A 15,144-nucleotide genomic window follows, 5' to 3' on the forward strand; every position below is an offset into this window, starting at 1 on the left:
CCTCCTCCGTGGAGAAAACGATAAAGTTTCCCAGCTGTCAGCCTAGCCACAACAACTTTTGAGGGACCATCCCAATTGCAAATGAGAAAACGACTCTACAATTGAGCTTTTGCAAGATATTGAAATACAATGCTGTTGTCAGTGATGTCATCATGACATATTACTTCCTGGTACGAGGAGAGAAGCAAGTGGAGGAGGCAAGTGGAGGAGGCTGTTAGAATGAATGGGGTCCCATGGAGCTCAACCATAGATGCTGCCATTGCTTTGGGAGAGAACTGGTATCATCGTTTCATTTTATTTTCACCAAAGGCAGGATAAATTATCCTTTCAAACAGTACTTAGTTTGAATGTTTAAACTCGCTGGATCTTTGTAAAATACATGTTTATTGTCAATATGACGTCACGAGTGGCTTCACACACTGCGTTTGGATTGGTCGGCAGGCTGCGCTGCTGTGATCACGGCTGCCGTAAAGCAATTTTGTTAGCAAGATGCTAGCGGAGCCTGACTCATAAATGCCAAAGCTGTAAGAAATCAGAAGGACATAACTCCCAGGTTATTGTACATTTCATTTAAAACCACATTGGTTTCTCAGAACTTACAGTAATATTGACAAGTTTCAGCCGGCAGTGAGCACAATTGTCAGTTATTAGCACCAGCCTTGTGGCCTCTGCTGTCTCGACAGCGCTCCCTAGGTGAACTGCAGGCACGGGTTGGAGGGCCTTTACAGGTCTGTGGTTGGGCACCTCCATGCATCCAATGCCCATCTTCCATATAGCTTTCTGGTCAGTCATTCACGTGGCACGTAATTGGCTGAGTAAACTGTCGGCGGAAATAACTCCATTTTGGAAGCTGAAAAAACGTTCAATTTTGGCTGAATTCACTAGCCTAGCATTCCCCATTGAAATGACTGGAGGCAGGACTTACTCACTCTCTCCAGTTCTTAACCCTGTGAAACGTGAACCATGAAAGCAATGAGAGAAAATTCTATTTTTTTGTAATTTGCTTCAATATTGGTCCCTTATAAGAAATGTAAAAAAAAAAATCAAAATTTTGTTAAGGTCGCTGAGATATTTAATATACATATATGATGCATCAGGCTTTTAATGAATGAAAATTCCAATTTCATGACCATTGAAAAATGACTTTTAATGCATTTACAACTTTTTTTTAATTTAAAAAAGTTGTCAGACAATTTAATTTGAGGATTATCTTTAAATATTTAGTGAGATCCTGCCATTTTTTAAAGCCTATCCTTGTTTTAGCAGGACCATATTTTACATTTCCCACAGCCTGGTTGGGTATTTTTTTTAAATCTATGTAAAAACATAGCTGATCGAATGCTCAACAACCTATTTATGAGTGTAATATAGATCATTATTCATTTTTGATGTGTAATTTGAATATATGGGTCCATTACTACAATTGGACCATTTCTCCATTCACTTCAATGCATTTTTTACGAGATCATAATTTCAACATTTTGCATTGCATTTTCAAAATTGCAAGTAAAACCTGTTTCTTAAGGCAATATCTTTGTCTTGAAGTAAAACAACTTGTGTGTTTTGTTAAACGATCGTCGTGGTATGCTTTGTAAGTTTCCCTATGGAGCAAATGCATTGATGGCTGACTTCCTGCCACCGCCGGATGGTGCTTATATGTCTCATCAGTTTTAGCACGATCTCTCTGCAACACGGTATAAAAATATAAACTCTTCCTTGCTTAATTGCACAAAGCAAGTGTTCAAATTAAAGGATGTAGAGTTATATTTCGGAAATTTGTACACAAACCTTATGCAATTTGACGAAATCTCAGCGTCGGTCAGGGAAACTGCTTCTACCCCATTTTCCTGTTTTTCGCCGAGCTGTGGTCAACTTGTTGTCGACCGCTGCTCTCTTGTGGCGGTTTCCGTGTACTGCAGGACGTTTGGAAATGACACGCAGGATGTTTTTCAGATCGATTTTTTTGTGCGTCAGCGTGGAGAGGGCTTTGAATTTGATGAGACATATATGATGCATCCGGCGCGATAGGGTTAAACTACCTCCATGGCGCCGTCAGGCTGTTAGAACGCTCCACCTCGTCCATTATTTCCCTTGATATCGGGACACCTCGTCGGCCGCTATTCCATACTTATTATATGGTTGTGACGTCATCTGTCGAATGCTCCATTCATTTCAACGGGGCTCCCCAACGTTCGGACGTCTGTTATTTTTCGATAACGGACGGGTTGGTCTATAACAGACCGCTGTCAATGGCAACAAGACCTTTCACTGCTAAAGCGACTTTTCAACAAGACTCTAATCAGCTGCTGTGATAGACAACACCCGTTGTCCTGGCTACCGCTGTCATGTATACAAGTCAGTGGCTAAAGCGAATGTTTCATATCACTCCGCAGGGGGTCCGGTCTTTTGTCACTCTAATCAGCTGCTGTGATAGACAACACCTGTCCTGGCTAGCCTACCTAGCTGTTGCCTAGCGGTGTTCCACAACGGCACTGTTTTGTTTTGCGCAGCAACAATCTTAACATTAAATAGGTCTAAAGAAATGTCCCCGCATGTGTGAATCATTTAAGTATATCCATATAATAAGCGGGTTAACTTTCGGCGAGTCGGTCGCTTTGTGGAATAGCAGCACTTCAGAGAGAACAAGACCCCTCCGCTCCGCGTCGGGGTCTAAAGATTCTCTCTGTCGTGCTGCTATTCCACGGTAGCGACCTTCTCGCCGAACGTTAACCCTTACATAACATTGTTAGTAGGTCCTGTGCAAAGGCGATAACATGGGCCACCTCACCTTTCTGTTTGTCTTTGTCTGTTCCAGATGTCTGTTGTTTACTTCTGAAGACGTAGTGCAAGCGCTCAGAACCTTTGTGCATCCATTCCGAGTAGCCATCATTCTAAAAGAGAGAAAAAGGGAGAGTAAAATGAAGCTCTGCTGTACAGTGACATTTTTTTGCCCATTTTCCCATGGATAAAAATGTGTGTGAGCCTAAACGTTCCAATCAGCCACAGGATAAATAATAGCCTTCACTCTGAACCAGATATTGGTATGGGATGCAATGACTGCTGCATTCACTCCTATTCCAGTCTAGGTTTTGTTACTAGTGTAAATCTCTTGACTGCACACCAAATCTACCTTCGCTTACTAAAAAAGTGATCTAATCTAATATCTGTGCTTCTAGGCAAAAAGTTGCAAAAGTTGCTAAAAGTACATCAAATACTGCTGACAATGTGGGTGTAGCATGGTTTGTGTTAGCGTGGCAAGTGGTGGGGCAAATGTGCCAACTAGGGCTGCAGCTAACGATTATTTCAATAGTCGACTAATCGATAGGTCTAGTCACGATAAGTCATAATTTGTCATGAAAAAAAAAAGACTTGCTCCAACTTCCGACAAACCTTCCGGGCCTCTAGCGCAGGCAAGTGAAAAGTAATAAAGCATTAATAAGGTAAGTAAAAAAAGCATTGGATTAAATGAAACGATTAGTCGACAATGAATTCGATGAATTTTCATTGTCCACAAATTTTTATAGTCGATAAGTCACGATTAGTCCGTCGACTAATCATTGCAGCCCTAGTGCCTACTGTAAGTTGTAATACCCTGACTCTTACCAGACAAGTGTAGTTCCGTGCAGCTTTGCGAGCTCCACTACAAGGTCTGGGGGAGTGCGCATGGATTGGATTCGCCTTCAGAAGGCATGACTTTATCTATCATTTGTCTGTTTTGGCCACCAACAAATTCCTTCAAAAACGTTTCCCGTTCATCTCTAAAGGATCAATATAGTCAACAATCCGTCCTGTGCCTTTTTCAAGGCGAGCCGCCATTGTTATTGAAGCAATTAATGCATCGGCAAATATCTTGCCTGAGAGACTCTCAGCAGTCCAGACCTCTGTGGAGCGTAGTTCCACACAAGACAGCCAGGGGGCACTCTGTGAGCTCAACACACGGAAGTCTGGTCAGAACCAGGCCGAAGTTGTTGAGCCCCACTATTCAGCCACAGAATGTGGAAGGAGAAACAAATAAAAATGAAAAGACAATAAGCATCCCCCTCACTTGACCACACAGTAAAAGTTCAGTTTCTTGCAGCTTAACGCCTTGGATACCCTCAACAAATGAGAAGAAGTGTTTTTTTTTGTGGATTTTATTACGGCAAATACTGGATGAATGAGAATCAACACATTCAGAAAATTAAAAAAGGCAGATCTGCACCCTGCCAAATGAGCTCCAAAGAAACTTTAAAACATTTAATGCTTTGAAGTTATGGCCCAGAAACGGTAGGGCACTGCACTATTACGCCAGGGAACCAGGATTCCTGACCCGAGGTCATTTCCCGATCTTCCTGTCCCACTCTTCACTGTCCTGTCTTAAGTTGACATGCCCCGCCACCCCCCACCCCCCCACACACACACACACACACACACTTTTTTAAAAGTTAATTTTACTAAAATCATATGCCTGATGAAGATGAAGGCTGATTGAAATGTTTCTTCTTTTATATTTAAATAAAGTAGTTTTTTTGGTGCTCATTTGGCCAGTGTGCACCTTTTTCAACTCTCTGACAGACACCTGCAAAAGAGTGACATTGGAAGTGTGCAGTGCACCCTACCGAACACTAATATCGTTCACAGGCACCCACACACTCACCTTGAACTTGACCTTGACCAGGCTGCAGTCGACCTCTGTGATGGTGGCCTCCGCCCACTCCTCGTCGCGCTCCACCTTCAGCGACTCCCCTTGCTTATACATCAAGCGGATGGTGGGCAGCTTGCCTTGGAGGAGAGTCGACAGCACAAACTCCCGCATAGCCTCGTCCTCTATGTCCTCCCCGACATTCTCTGCTGCACGAGGAACAAAACGACATTTAGATTAGAAACAAGGTTTGTGGAGCCGTAGTACACACGTCAACATTTAACCATATATAGATATAGGATGGAGTAAAATGCATTGTCATGTTTTCAGAATGTATTGTTTATGTAGAAATGTTTCTATGTGTGATGCTTATGTTTGTGTGTGTGCATAGTACTGTATGTGCATGCGTGTGTGTGTGTGTGTGTGTGTGTGTATTTTCTCTGTCTAGATGTCGCACATTCATACCAATAAAACAGCACAATGCAGTGGAGTGCAAACTCTTTGGCACAGAACAGAAATCAATGCGAGCTAGTGGACTGATGTAGATTTTCATAGAGAAATACAAAAGCCTAAATACAAAAGCATATTTCATAGAGAAATACAAAAGCATAGTAAGAGTATGTTTTTGAGGGTCTGGGTGGGCCCCTCACTGGCGCACAAACACATCTGGGCATGGGGGATGGTAAGACTGGGAATACTGGTGGTAATACTGGAGAATGTCAGAAAGGAACTAGGGGGGAAGGTTTGCTGACCAGAGACAGTGACACCCGACACTAACAATATCCTTATTTGGGCATCGGCCAAAACCAGGGCTCCACTTTTGGGGTATATAACCTTTTGTCCAAGGCAGAAGGTACACACAGTCTGGACCAGCACGACAGCTTGGGGTTCTAGAGGAGACTGATCAGTTTCCCTGGTGTCATGATGCAGCTCGGGTCAGTAGGTCTTCTGCTCTTTGACTGTTCATTGTACTTGTGTGGCAGAGAACGTAATAAATGTTGGACTCCCTTTCACATAGATTTCTTGAGTAAGTTTGATTATTTCTGGTATTTAGATATTCGGTGGGATTCATTTTCCACAACAGGACCCCCCGAAATGAACCCAAAATTTGACCAGGTTTCCAGCTGGTAAACGCTCGATAAATACCCGGTAAATGAAGAGTACAATCTCAGCTGGGCACACTTACATGGCTTATAAACGAGGTGAATAGCCTGCAGTCCGACGTAACGCACTTTTCCGTCATCCAAGAACAAGAGGAACCTGCAACGAGTGGAACCACAGAGTGTATGTAAGACAGTAATTCTCAAAGTGTGGTCCGGGGACCACTGGTGGTCCGCGACAGTGCTCAGGTGGTCCGCAAGGGGATTTCTACTTTTCCAAGATGAACTAGCAGTAGGCTATAATTGTATCATTAGATACAAAGATAAGCATAGCTGAAATCTTATTTTCACCACAATAAGACGACAGGCTTGTAATGTGTACAAAAAGAGAGTGATCTGCATCGAAATTAGCAGTGTCAAATTAGCACCTGTTAACTGTAAATTCAGTTGACAGATGGTCCCTGAACATTTTGGAGGGGGGACAAAGTGGTCCACGGTCTGAAAAAGTTTGAGAAACACTGATGTAAGACAAAGAGGAGCAGTAGTTTTCAAAGCGGGGGCCGGGGAGCACACAGAAGGTGAATAAATTGAATACATTATCTAAATAACTATTGTAAACCTAAATAAACCAAAGATGAGCTAAATATTATTCCTATAGGCCCTACCGTAGCGCTAACGGTAGGGCACTCGTCTGCTGTAATCCATAGACGCCAGCTGTTGGGAATTCCACTTTTCATGCAGTGAGTTCACATCATCTAGAGCAGCAATCAGTCTCCAATGACGTATTTTTCCCCAAGTGTGTCGCGCAAATTAGGCTGAGGGCCAAACAAATACCCCGACCGTATGGCCACTGAGAGCATAGATACATTTTTTTTACTAGTTCAAATCTCATGCCGGGCCAAATGTTTGCCATGCTTGGGCCAGATCCGGCCATTTGGAGACCACTGATCTAGATTATTATTCAGTACGGTATAAGGCCATCTACAGCACTGTTTCCCAACCAGGGGTACGTGTACCACTAGGGGTACGCGAGCACACTGCAGGGGGTACTTGGAAAAATTTAATTTTAACAAATATATGGAGCTTAGTTACATTGGGATGGAGAAAGCGATATAGAACTTGACTTAGGGGGTACTCATGGCACAATGCAGTGTTTCCCATACATTGAGGAAACTATGGCGGCCCGCCATAGTTTACATTTGGCCGCCATAGTTTCCGAAAATGTAAAAAAAAAAAAAAAAATTTTTTTTTTTTTTTTTTTTTAGTTTTTTTTTTTTTTTTTTTTTTTTTTACGATTTCCGTGTTTGTTAAAAGCGATTTCAATTACGATTTCCTTCGCATTTTCCTCCTGGAGTAAATACATCCTATAGAGAAAACCACAAGTGCTTGAAAGAGAGAGGGATCAAAAGCCTTGTCAAGTTGTTGTAGTTAACTTGGGTTTGGGAGCAATACAAAAAAACCTTCTGAGAAGGTACAGTTGGGATGAGTTTACTAACACTCCCCAGGCTTTGTTTTACAGTTGTAATGAGTTAGGTGACAGGCCTTCATTGACAAGGCAGAGGAGACATCGAGTTGCATATAGAAATGATGAATGTGTAATGAATGTGAAGTAGACATAAATGTGTAATATGTTGTTCAGCCCTTTTAATGGGAGGAATTTTGAAAAACTGGCCCTGTGACCAGCACCCCTCATGTAGAATGTGTGTGTGGGGAAAAGGCATAGCCTACCCTCTTAGACCCTTTTTGTTTATGCGTTAACAATTTCACAGCAATCTTAAATTCTTATCTCTGCTCCTATTTTGTTTTATTATTTTTTCATTACATAGACCCCTGCATGTGTATTATGTAGCCTTATTTCTCAAAATATAAATGGCTGAAATGTAGGCGTAGGCCTATAGTTTCTCCATGCGCCAATGTCATACTGTAGTCATTGTTTTGCCATTTTGCATTTACACTGCGTGAATAACCCCCAACCCCCCCAAAAAAAGGCCCGTGAAAAGCACCCCCCCCCCCCCCCCCCCCCCCCGGAAAAAAAAAAAAAAATCCCGGCTGCCCCCATAGTTTCCAAAATTTCTGTGGGAAACACTGCAATGAAAAGGCTTGGGGGTACACAAGACAAAAAAGGTTGGGAAACACTGATCTACAGTTACTGTTGGGGCAGACCACCTACCTCGCACGGTTCTTGCGGTCAGGTAATTCGGCCAGAGTGCCAGAGAGTATCTCTGGCTGCTGGTCCCTTTCCTGTACGCTGGCAGCCACGCGAGTGCCCATCTTGAGATGCTTGATGGACGTCGGACCCAAGAGCGCGACGTGTTGTCCAGGCAGCAGCATGCTGCCCTCTTCCCCGAAATCCACCTTGTACCTGGAACAGCCATCTTTAACAAGGGAAAAAGAGAGAGAGAGAGAGAGAGAGAGAGAGAGAGAGAGACAGAGAGAGAGAGAGAGAGAGAGAGAGAGAGAGAGAGAGAGAGAGAGAGAGAGAGAGAGAGAGAGAGACAGAGAATAAATGCTTTTTGTGGCAATTAAACAGTTACAACTAAAAGCAGGTGATTTGAAATATGTGGCACTGGATATACTCGTGTCGAACTACTTCGTTATAATTAGGCCACAAAATCTGATGGTGATTACAGTATAGTATGTGTGACTATGGTCATCCATATTTCATGAATACGTACGTTTCATTTCATTTACGCATCCTCATTTGTTGCCTTCTTGTGTACAGTATACACGAGTCAAACTATGTAATTACAACTTGGCCACATATTCTGATTGGAAGTGGTGTGGACATGTCCCAGCCATTGACATCTAAAATTGCACTCATGCCTGTCGGTGTAGGGAGAGGTAAGGGTGGGATTCAAACCTGCAACCCACTGATCTTCAGTCCACCAAGCTAACCATTAGGCCATAGGTGCCCTCCGCCCTTGCCTGATTACCATCGACGTTCAAATCTCTTCGAGACTTGGTCTGACCAAGAGCATAACAATTAACATTTCCCAAACGCCATGGTTGACCCGCCTCCCTTGGTTTGCTTATGGTTGCTTGCTTACTGACAAAGTGGGAGGAGTTCCCGTATTTTCGGGAATCAGAAAGTACTTGCATTGCTCTTGACCTGAGCAGTTGCAACGCTGAAAGTGTTGCGTCACTAGGAGGGCACAGCCTGGCTACCCTCCTACCCGCCCTACCTTTGTCTCTGATCTCGGTGAGGGTGCCCTCATGCCAGGTCTTGGTCTTCCTCCTGCCCAGCACCCTCATGCTCACCCTCAGCTCCGGTAGCGGCAGGGGTGGCTGCTCTGCCTGGCTCTTCCCTCCATCGCTTGGCCCTGCGGAAACACAGCAGGGGTACAAAAATATCAATTACGTTCCTTCAGTCCTCCTATGGCCTCACGACTTGAGGCCTGACATCATCAAGGATGTTTCAATTCTGATATATTATTTTATTTACTTTCTTGTCATCTTATTCCGTTGCCTGACTTTCGCCCGACCTGTAGCTCCACACAGCTTTGTGAGCTCCACCACTAGGGGGCTCCAGAGCTGCACACACACAAAGAGGTCTGGTAGGAACCAGGCTACTTATTTCTGGGGGACGGGGGCCATCAATGTGTCAATATGTGCTGGGGCCATCATACTAAGAACATTCGATTACACTTCACTAATAAGGTGTAACACTGTGTAACCTGTGTGTGTGTGTGTGTGTGTGTGTGTGTGTGTGTGTGTGTGTGTGTGTGTGTGTGTGTGTGTGTGTGTGTGTGTGTGTGTGTGTGTGTGTGTGTGTGTGTGTGTGTGTGTGTGTGTGTGTGTCTCAAACTGTCAAATCCATAAAGATTATTTGGAAATACTGTTGGTCCAGTGATTTCCTGAAAACTGCATGGTAATTATTTGCCATGTGTGGCATAGATTAATTTAATTTATGTGGGGATTCATGTGTGGACTAATGTATGTGTGGTGACATAGCAGGGAAAATGAGAGGGGAGCAGGGTTCCCACACCTTTTTCATGAACAAATTCAAGCACTTTTCAAGTACCTTCAAGCACCAAATTTTCAGTTTTCCAGCACCTTTCAATAAGTCGCAGGAAGGCGTGTGGGGTCCTCCTCCAGAAAATATTGTGTTTTAAGATGCAATTTGCTGCATTCTCCTCCATTTTAGGGTGTTGACAGGCAAATCCCATCTGATATCTCACTCCCTCAAATTTTTGATGTATCTGAACATTTTTTTCTATTATTTGACTTACTGAGTTTGACTTGACACAAAATTCAAGCATTTTTACAACCTTGAAAACACTTAATTGAAATTCAAGCATTTTCAAGGAATTCAAGCACCAGTGGGAACCCTGGGGGAGGCATAGCTGGGTGAATGAGAGGGGAGAGTAAAAAAGTATGAGTTGTATATGGAGGAGAAGAGTGTATATGTATGTAGAGCAGTGTTTCCCAACCAGGGGTACGTGTACCACTAGGGGTACGCGAGCACACTGCAGGGGGTACTTAGGGAAATGTAATTTTAACAAATGCATGGAGCATAGTCACAGTCGAATAGAAAAAGTGATGTTAAATATGAGTTAGGGGTACTCATGGTGCAACGAAAAGGCTCGGGGGGTACATGAGGCAAAAAAAAGGTTGGGAAACACTGATGTAGAGGAGTGTATGTATTGGAGTTCAGGGAGAGGAGAGCCGGAGCGTCTTCATTACGTTGCTCTTTCAGGGAGACTGTTTGTTCCTGCATTGACCTTGGCCAAGGCCACTGCTGGACAGGGGCGCCGAAACAGATAAGGGTTGTTTGAGTTTTTGGGTTGAGCGCTTGCATTCCACAATTTTCCACGCCTGCTCAAGCTTAGATGGTGGTCGATCAAAATTAATTCTCGCTGCAACTCTGTTGGCTTCTCTCCGAGGTGGATCCCATTTGCCAGTTGCGAGCCACAAGTCCAAAAGTGTTCACAAGTCCAGTCTCTTCACAGTTCACAACCACAAGTCTGGGGTGAGTTTCTCAAAAGAGAAGTTGTTAGCCTGTTAGCAACTTTGGTAGTTGCCAATGGGAAAATGCATTGAAAACAACAAAGTAGCTAATGTAGTAAGCAACTTTGGTTTTGAGAAATTCACCCCAGAGCACCAACAGCAGTGCACCACCTTACCGATCATCCCGAGGCAACCTGGGGCTGCTGTGATGTCCGAGGATGTTTATGTGTCTTTAGCCCGATTCGCACGGGATAAATATTACCTATGGACCCCTGGTAATTCGCAATTACCCCCGGACCTCCGTGATTTTTCGGGGCACATCCGGACGGGATAAATAAACGTCTGTAATTTACTCAATTCACAGACATTACAAGGGGGTGCAGACGGCGCGCCTATGTGAAATTACCCCAGGACGTCTGTGTTTTGACGAAATACAGTGGGTAATTCGCGGCGGAATTATTACCTCACAAATCACGGACATGGCACATTCGCACAGGACTAAGAACTCAGACATTGTCCGTAATTATTCCAAATTACCGGGGGTCCATAGGTAAGAAAAGTCCCGTCCGAATCGGGCTTATGTGTGTAAATAGTGTCTACATTTATTGTAAATGGAAGCCCACCTGGGAAACTCCAACTCCCATTGTCACTGTGACACAGCAAGATGTGCACCACAAAGATCTAACTAATGCTGAACCTGATGGAACTGACTCTCTGATGTGAAGAGAAATGTCCCCATGGTACAAGAATCGAATCTCTTCGAAATGATTATTACATTGACATTACAGAGAAAATACTATACCATTGCTTATTAGAAATCCATAATGCAATATGGGTGTGCTACTTATTTTTCTTCATCTTGTTTCTTCATGCTGACTAAAAGAGCAATATGAAAGTTTTTTTGTCTGAAAAGTAAGTTAATTAACAATATGTGTGAGTAAAAGAAAAGTATTTACCATTCATATCGATGGTTTCACTGTTTTCTGGTCAGCCGGTTTCCTTCACTTCACTGCTCTCCTGCACTGAATGTCCATTTCCCCTCTTCCATGATGTTCTCTGTATTGGTTTTATACATGGTGTATGGAAAGAAAGAAAGAAAGAAAGAAAGAAAGAAAGAAAGAAAGAAAGAAAGAAAGAAAGAAAACAGAGTTTGTCTCACTGTTAGCTTTGCTTGTTTCTGTATGTTAATTAGATTCTTTTTTTTGTTCTCTCGAGTTGTCAGCATGCCCATTCTTCATCATAGGCAAAGGAGGTTTTGGCGACAAGAAGAACTTTGGCTGGCTCAATGCTAGTCCAATCAATCAATCAATAATATTATAGCACAATATCATATATACTTGTCATTGACTCAATGTGCAAACGATTAGAGAAAAAAGGAAAAAAGAACAAAAACTATAGGCCTATAGTGTTATAGATCGTATAATTAACTATCACCGAAGATAGTTTATAGCAGATGAGAATAAAGCTATTTTTTATTTCTTTTTAAAACAAATTAGGCCTTCTGTGTTAGAACAGTTCTCATTTGGACAAGAAGCTGGTTCCAGCATTTTACAGCATGCCTCATTGTCATTTCACCCTGTCTAGCACAAGTTCAGTTCTAGAGGAGATTCTGAGACCTAAGACAAGAGTCAAAAGACGACAAGAATGCGTGAGCTGTAATAGGACCCTGGTGGAGCGTAGGCTATTTCCGCACCGTTATCTCGTTTCCACATGCAACAGACAAAATCAAAGTTGTTACTTTGATACAACTCAAGGGCTTGTACTGGAAACCAACTTCAGCTACAGTATCGTGTTTCAGACGCTCTCTACGCGTTCAAAAAGTCTGGATCCAAGATTGTTTGTTGTCTAGGTCTGTGCAGGGTGAGACAGCGCGCGCTTGTGGATGCCACACGCGCATCGTCGAACCATGAAGTTACCAGCCGCATAGTTTTACTCCAACTAGCCGGTGATATGTAAAACAAACAAACAATAAACACGTCAAAATAAAAATCAGTGCTACTTTACATGGAAATCGAATGATGCATTCATTACCATGGGATGACATACTGGCAGTAGCTTGGACGCCCCTTGTAGTAGTCTTCTTCTCTTTCTTCTTTCTTCAAAGATGTTGTTAACCAACCCAGCATTACCGCCACCATGTGAACTGGTTGTGCAACTGCATGCGGTAGGCCCTGTGTGCGTCTCGTCTTAATATGCGACCTTGCCTCCTCCACTTGCGCTTGTCTCCTCGTCCCGCCTCCTGGCCCCTCCTCCGTGGAGAAAACGATAAAGTTTCCCAGCTGTCAGCCTAGCCACAACAACTTTTGAGGGACTGTTTTTCATTCACCATCCCAATTGCAAATGAGAAAAAGACTCTACAATTGAGCTTTTCCAAGATATTGAAATATAATGCTGTTGTCAGTGATGTCATCAGGACGAGAAGCAAGTGGGGGAGGCAAGTGGAGGAGGCAAGGTTGCATATTAAGATGCACTCCCTGTCTCCAGTCTAATATTATATTCTATCTCTATGCTCCAGTCTCTTTGCTAGAACTACATCAGGGCTGTGCAGTGTGCATAGGGATATAGCCTATACGGCTCTGCCCTACACACGTGGAGGGGCCCCCAGTTGCCCCACTCCAGAGTGTCATTCATGCCATTTCAATTGGGCAACTCGTATATGCTTATGAACTGGTCTGGCATATAGACTCTCATCACAAGGAAGATATCTTTCAAAATTTCAATTCAAACCAAATAATGTCTTCTGTATAGGTCTACTCCTGTAACTTAACCCCACATACCAGTTTTTCCCATGCTGTATCATGGGATAGAACTATATAGTGTGTGTGCAGAGGCAAGGGAATACATTTTCGGCAGGGGTGCTGTTAGAGGGAGGACAGTTTGTGAATGTGGGGTCTGAGGGAAACATTTGTAATTTTTTGATGCAATTTCCTGCATTCTTATCAGTTTTAGGGCAAGGAATTGCACATCCAATTTGACTCACTCCAGGTGATTTATGTTTCAGATTTGAGATGTTGAAATGACAAAATTAATGGTTTTGAAGGTTGGTGTGGGTCGTGGCCACGGAGCCAAGTTGGCCTGGCCCCTTTTGGGGTCTCTTGCTCTCTGGCCCCATTGGGGCCTCTGTGCTCCACCCCCGGACCTGGCTTAGCCTAGGGACTACACCAGTTCGCTGTTAATTATACTGGCTGGCACATGAAGCACATTGGGAAGGTTATTATTGCAAAGGTGGGTTTGAAGGCTGGTTTAGGCCGTGGGGCCAAGTTGGGCTGGCACCTTGGGGCCTCTGGCCCATCTGGGCCTGGGCCCGGTAGGCCCGTTCATTAATCCACTGACCCTGAATATGGTACTGTTCCGCCACACTGCTCCCTTGGGGTGCCATTGGGGGCTGCCCCCTTGCACGGGTGAGGCATAAATGTAATTCCGTTGGGTGCAGTGTGCACTTGTGTCACAATGACAATGAGAGTTGGAGGAGCTTCCCAGGTGGGCTTTTACTTTTCTCTCATACCCTGCTAGATTCAGTCCACTGTCTACATTGAAGATGAACCATTCAGTCACCGCCTGTGAGCCAGACCCTGAGTAAAAAAACAGCAGTATTGACAGAGAGAGTAGAGAGAGAGAGAGAAGTTCCGTTGGCCCATTGTTTCCGGGTTCTATTATTGCAAGGGGGAGGGGGGGAAATCCCCCTTTAGGCAGACCTAGGCAGACCTAAGGACTGTTCTATTCAATGCTAGGAGTATTATGACACCGCCCTTTAGGCAGACCGGAACCTGGTCATGTTAGGTGCCCATAGCAACCTATTACATTGGTATCTCTATATACTTAAAGGGGTATGCCACTATTTTGGGGCTTAATACAGTTAAAATCGTTGGCTGGGGTTTATAAAGGTGGTAAAGTGTCTTATTTTTCATGTTAAGCGTTGTCTTGCTGTAAGACCAGTTAAAAGAGGGAATATGTCGCTAAGCTAGTGAAAGTCAATGGATCCGTGTAGCATTGTAGCATGCTACACGGATCTATTGACTTTCACTAGCTTAGCGACATGCTCCCTCTTTTAACTTGTCTTAAAGCAAGACAACGGCTTACATAAAAAATAAGACACTTAACCACCTTTATAAACCCTGGCCAACGATTTTAACTGTATTAAGCCCCAAAATAGTGGCATATCCCTTTAAAGAATATCTGGTATCGGCTTCTAGAGACTGTCGACCCACTGAGAAAGTCTGTATGCTAGATGACCAGTCCAGCTGCCCTGTGTCAGAAATATGCACCATTCCCAGAGGAAAGCTGTACTGTACTTATCATATTCTTATATTGTGTTGTCCATCATGCTGAGGAAAAGCAGGCCAGAGCCATAGATAAAACAGAGTTACTGCATTGTAGCATCCCACTGAACTGACATCGACAAACATGGTGGCGAAATTGAACATACCATATATGGTCAAATATGGCCGTTGCAGAGCCTTCACAAGGTATCTAAAA

At 43.6% G+C, this 15,144-nt stretch overlaps 1 protein-coding gene across 1 annotated transcript in view; it reads right to left on the reverse strand.

Moving 5' to 3' along the window:
* The window catches only part of LOC134436032 (histone-lysine N-methyltransferase SETDB1-A-like), a 36,926-nt gene extending 24,139 nt beyond the window's left edge, over positions 1 to 12,787 (reverse strand). The window contains exons 1-7 of the mRNA XM_063185062.1: positions 12,700 to 12,787; positions 11,625 to 11,724; positions 8,904 to 9,041; positions 7,892 to 8,096; positions 5,808 to 5,881; positions 4,637 to 4,830; positions 2,789 to 2,891 (exon numbers count right to left, since the gene is read on the reverse strand). Coding sequence (XP_063041132.1) covers positions 2,789 to 2,891; positions 4,637 to 4,830; positions 5,808 to 5,881; positions 7,892 to 8,096; positions 8,904 to 9,041; positions 11,625 to 11,631 — 721 coding nt within the window. The 5' untranslated portion in view covers positions 11,632 to 11,724; positions 12,700 to 12,787. The remainder of the gene's footprint in view (positions 1 to 2,788; positions 2,892 to 4,636; positions 4,831 to 5,807; positions 5,882 to 7,891; positions 8,097 to 8,903; positions 9,042 to 11,624; positions 11,725 to 12,699) is intronic.
* Positions 12,788 to 15,144: the final 2,357 nt, after the last annotated feature.

The sequence above is a fragment of the Engraulis encrasicolus genome, chromosome 20 (genome assembly GCF_034702125.1).
Source record: "Engraulis encrasicolus isolate BLACKSEA-1 chromosome 20, IST_EnEncr_1.0, whole genome shotgun sequence".
Taxonomy (NCBI): domain Eukaryota; kingdom Metazoa; phylum Chordata; class Actinopteri; order Clupeiformes; family Engraulidae; genus Engraulis; species Engraulis encrasicolus.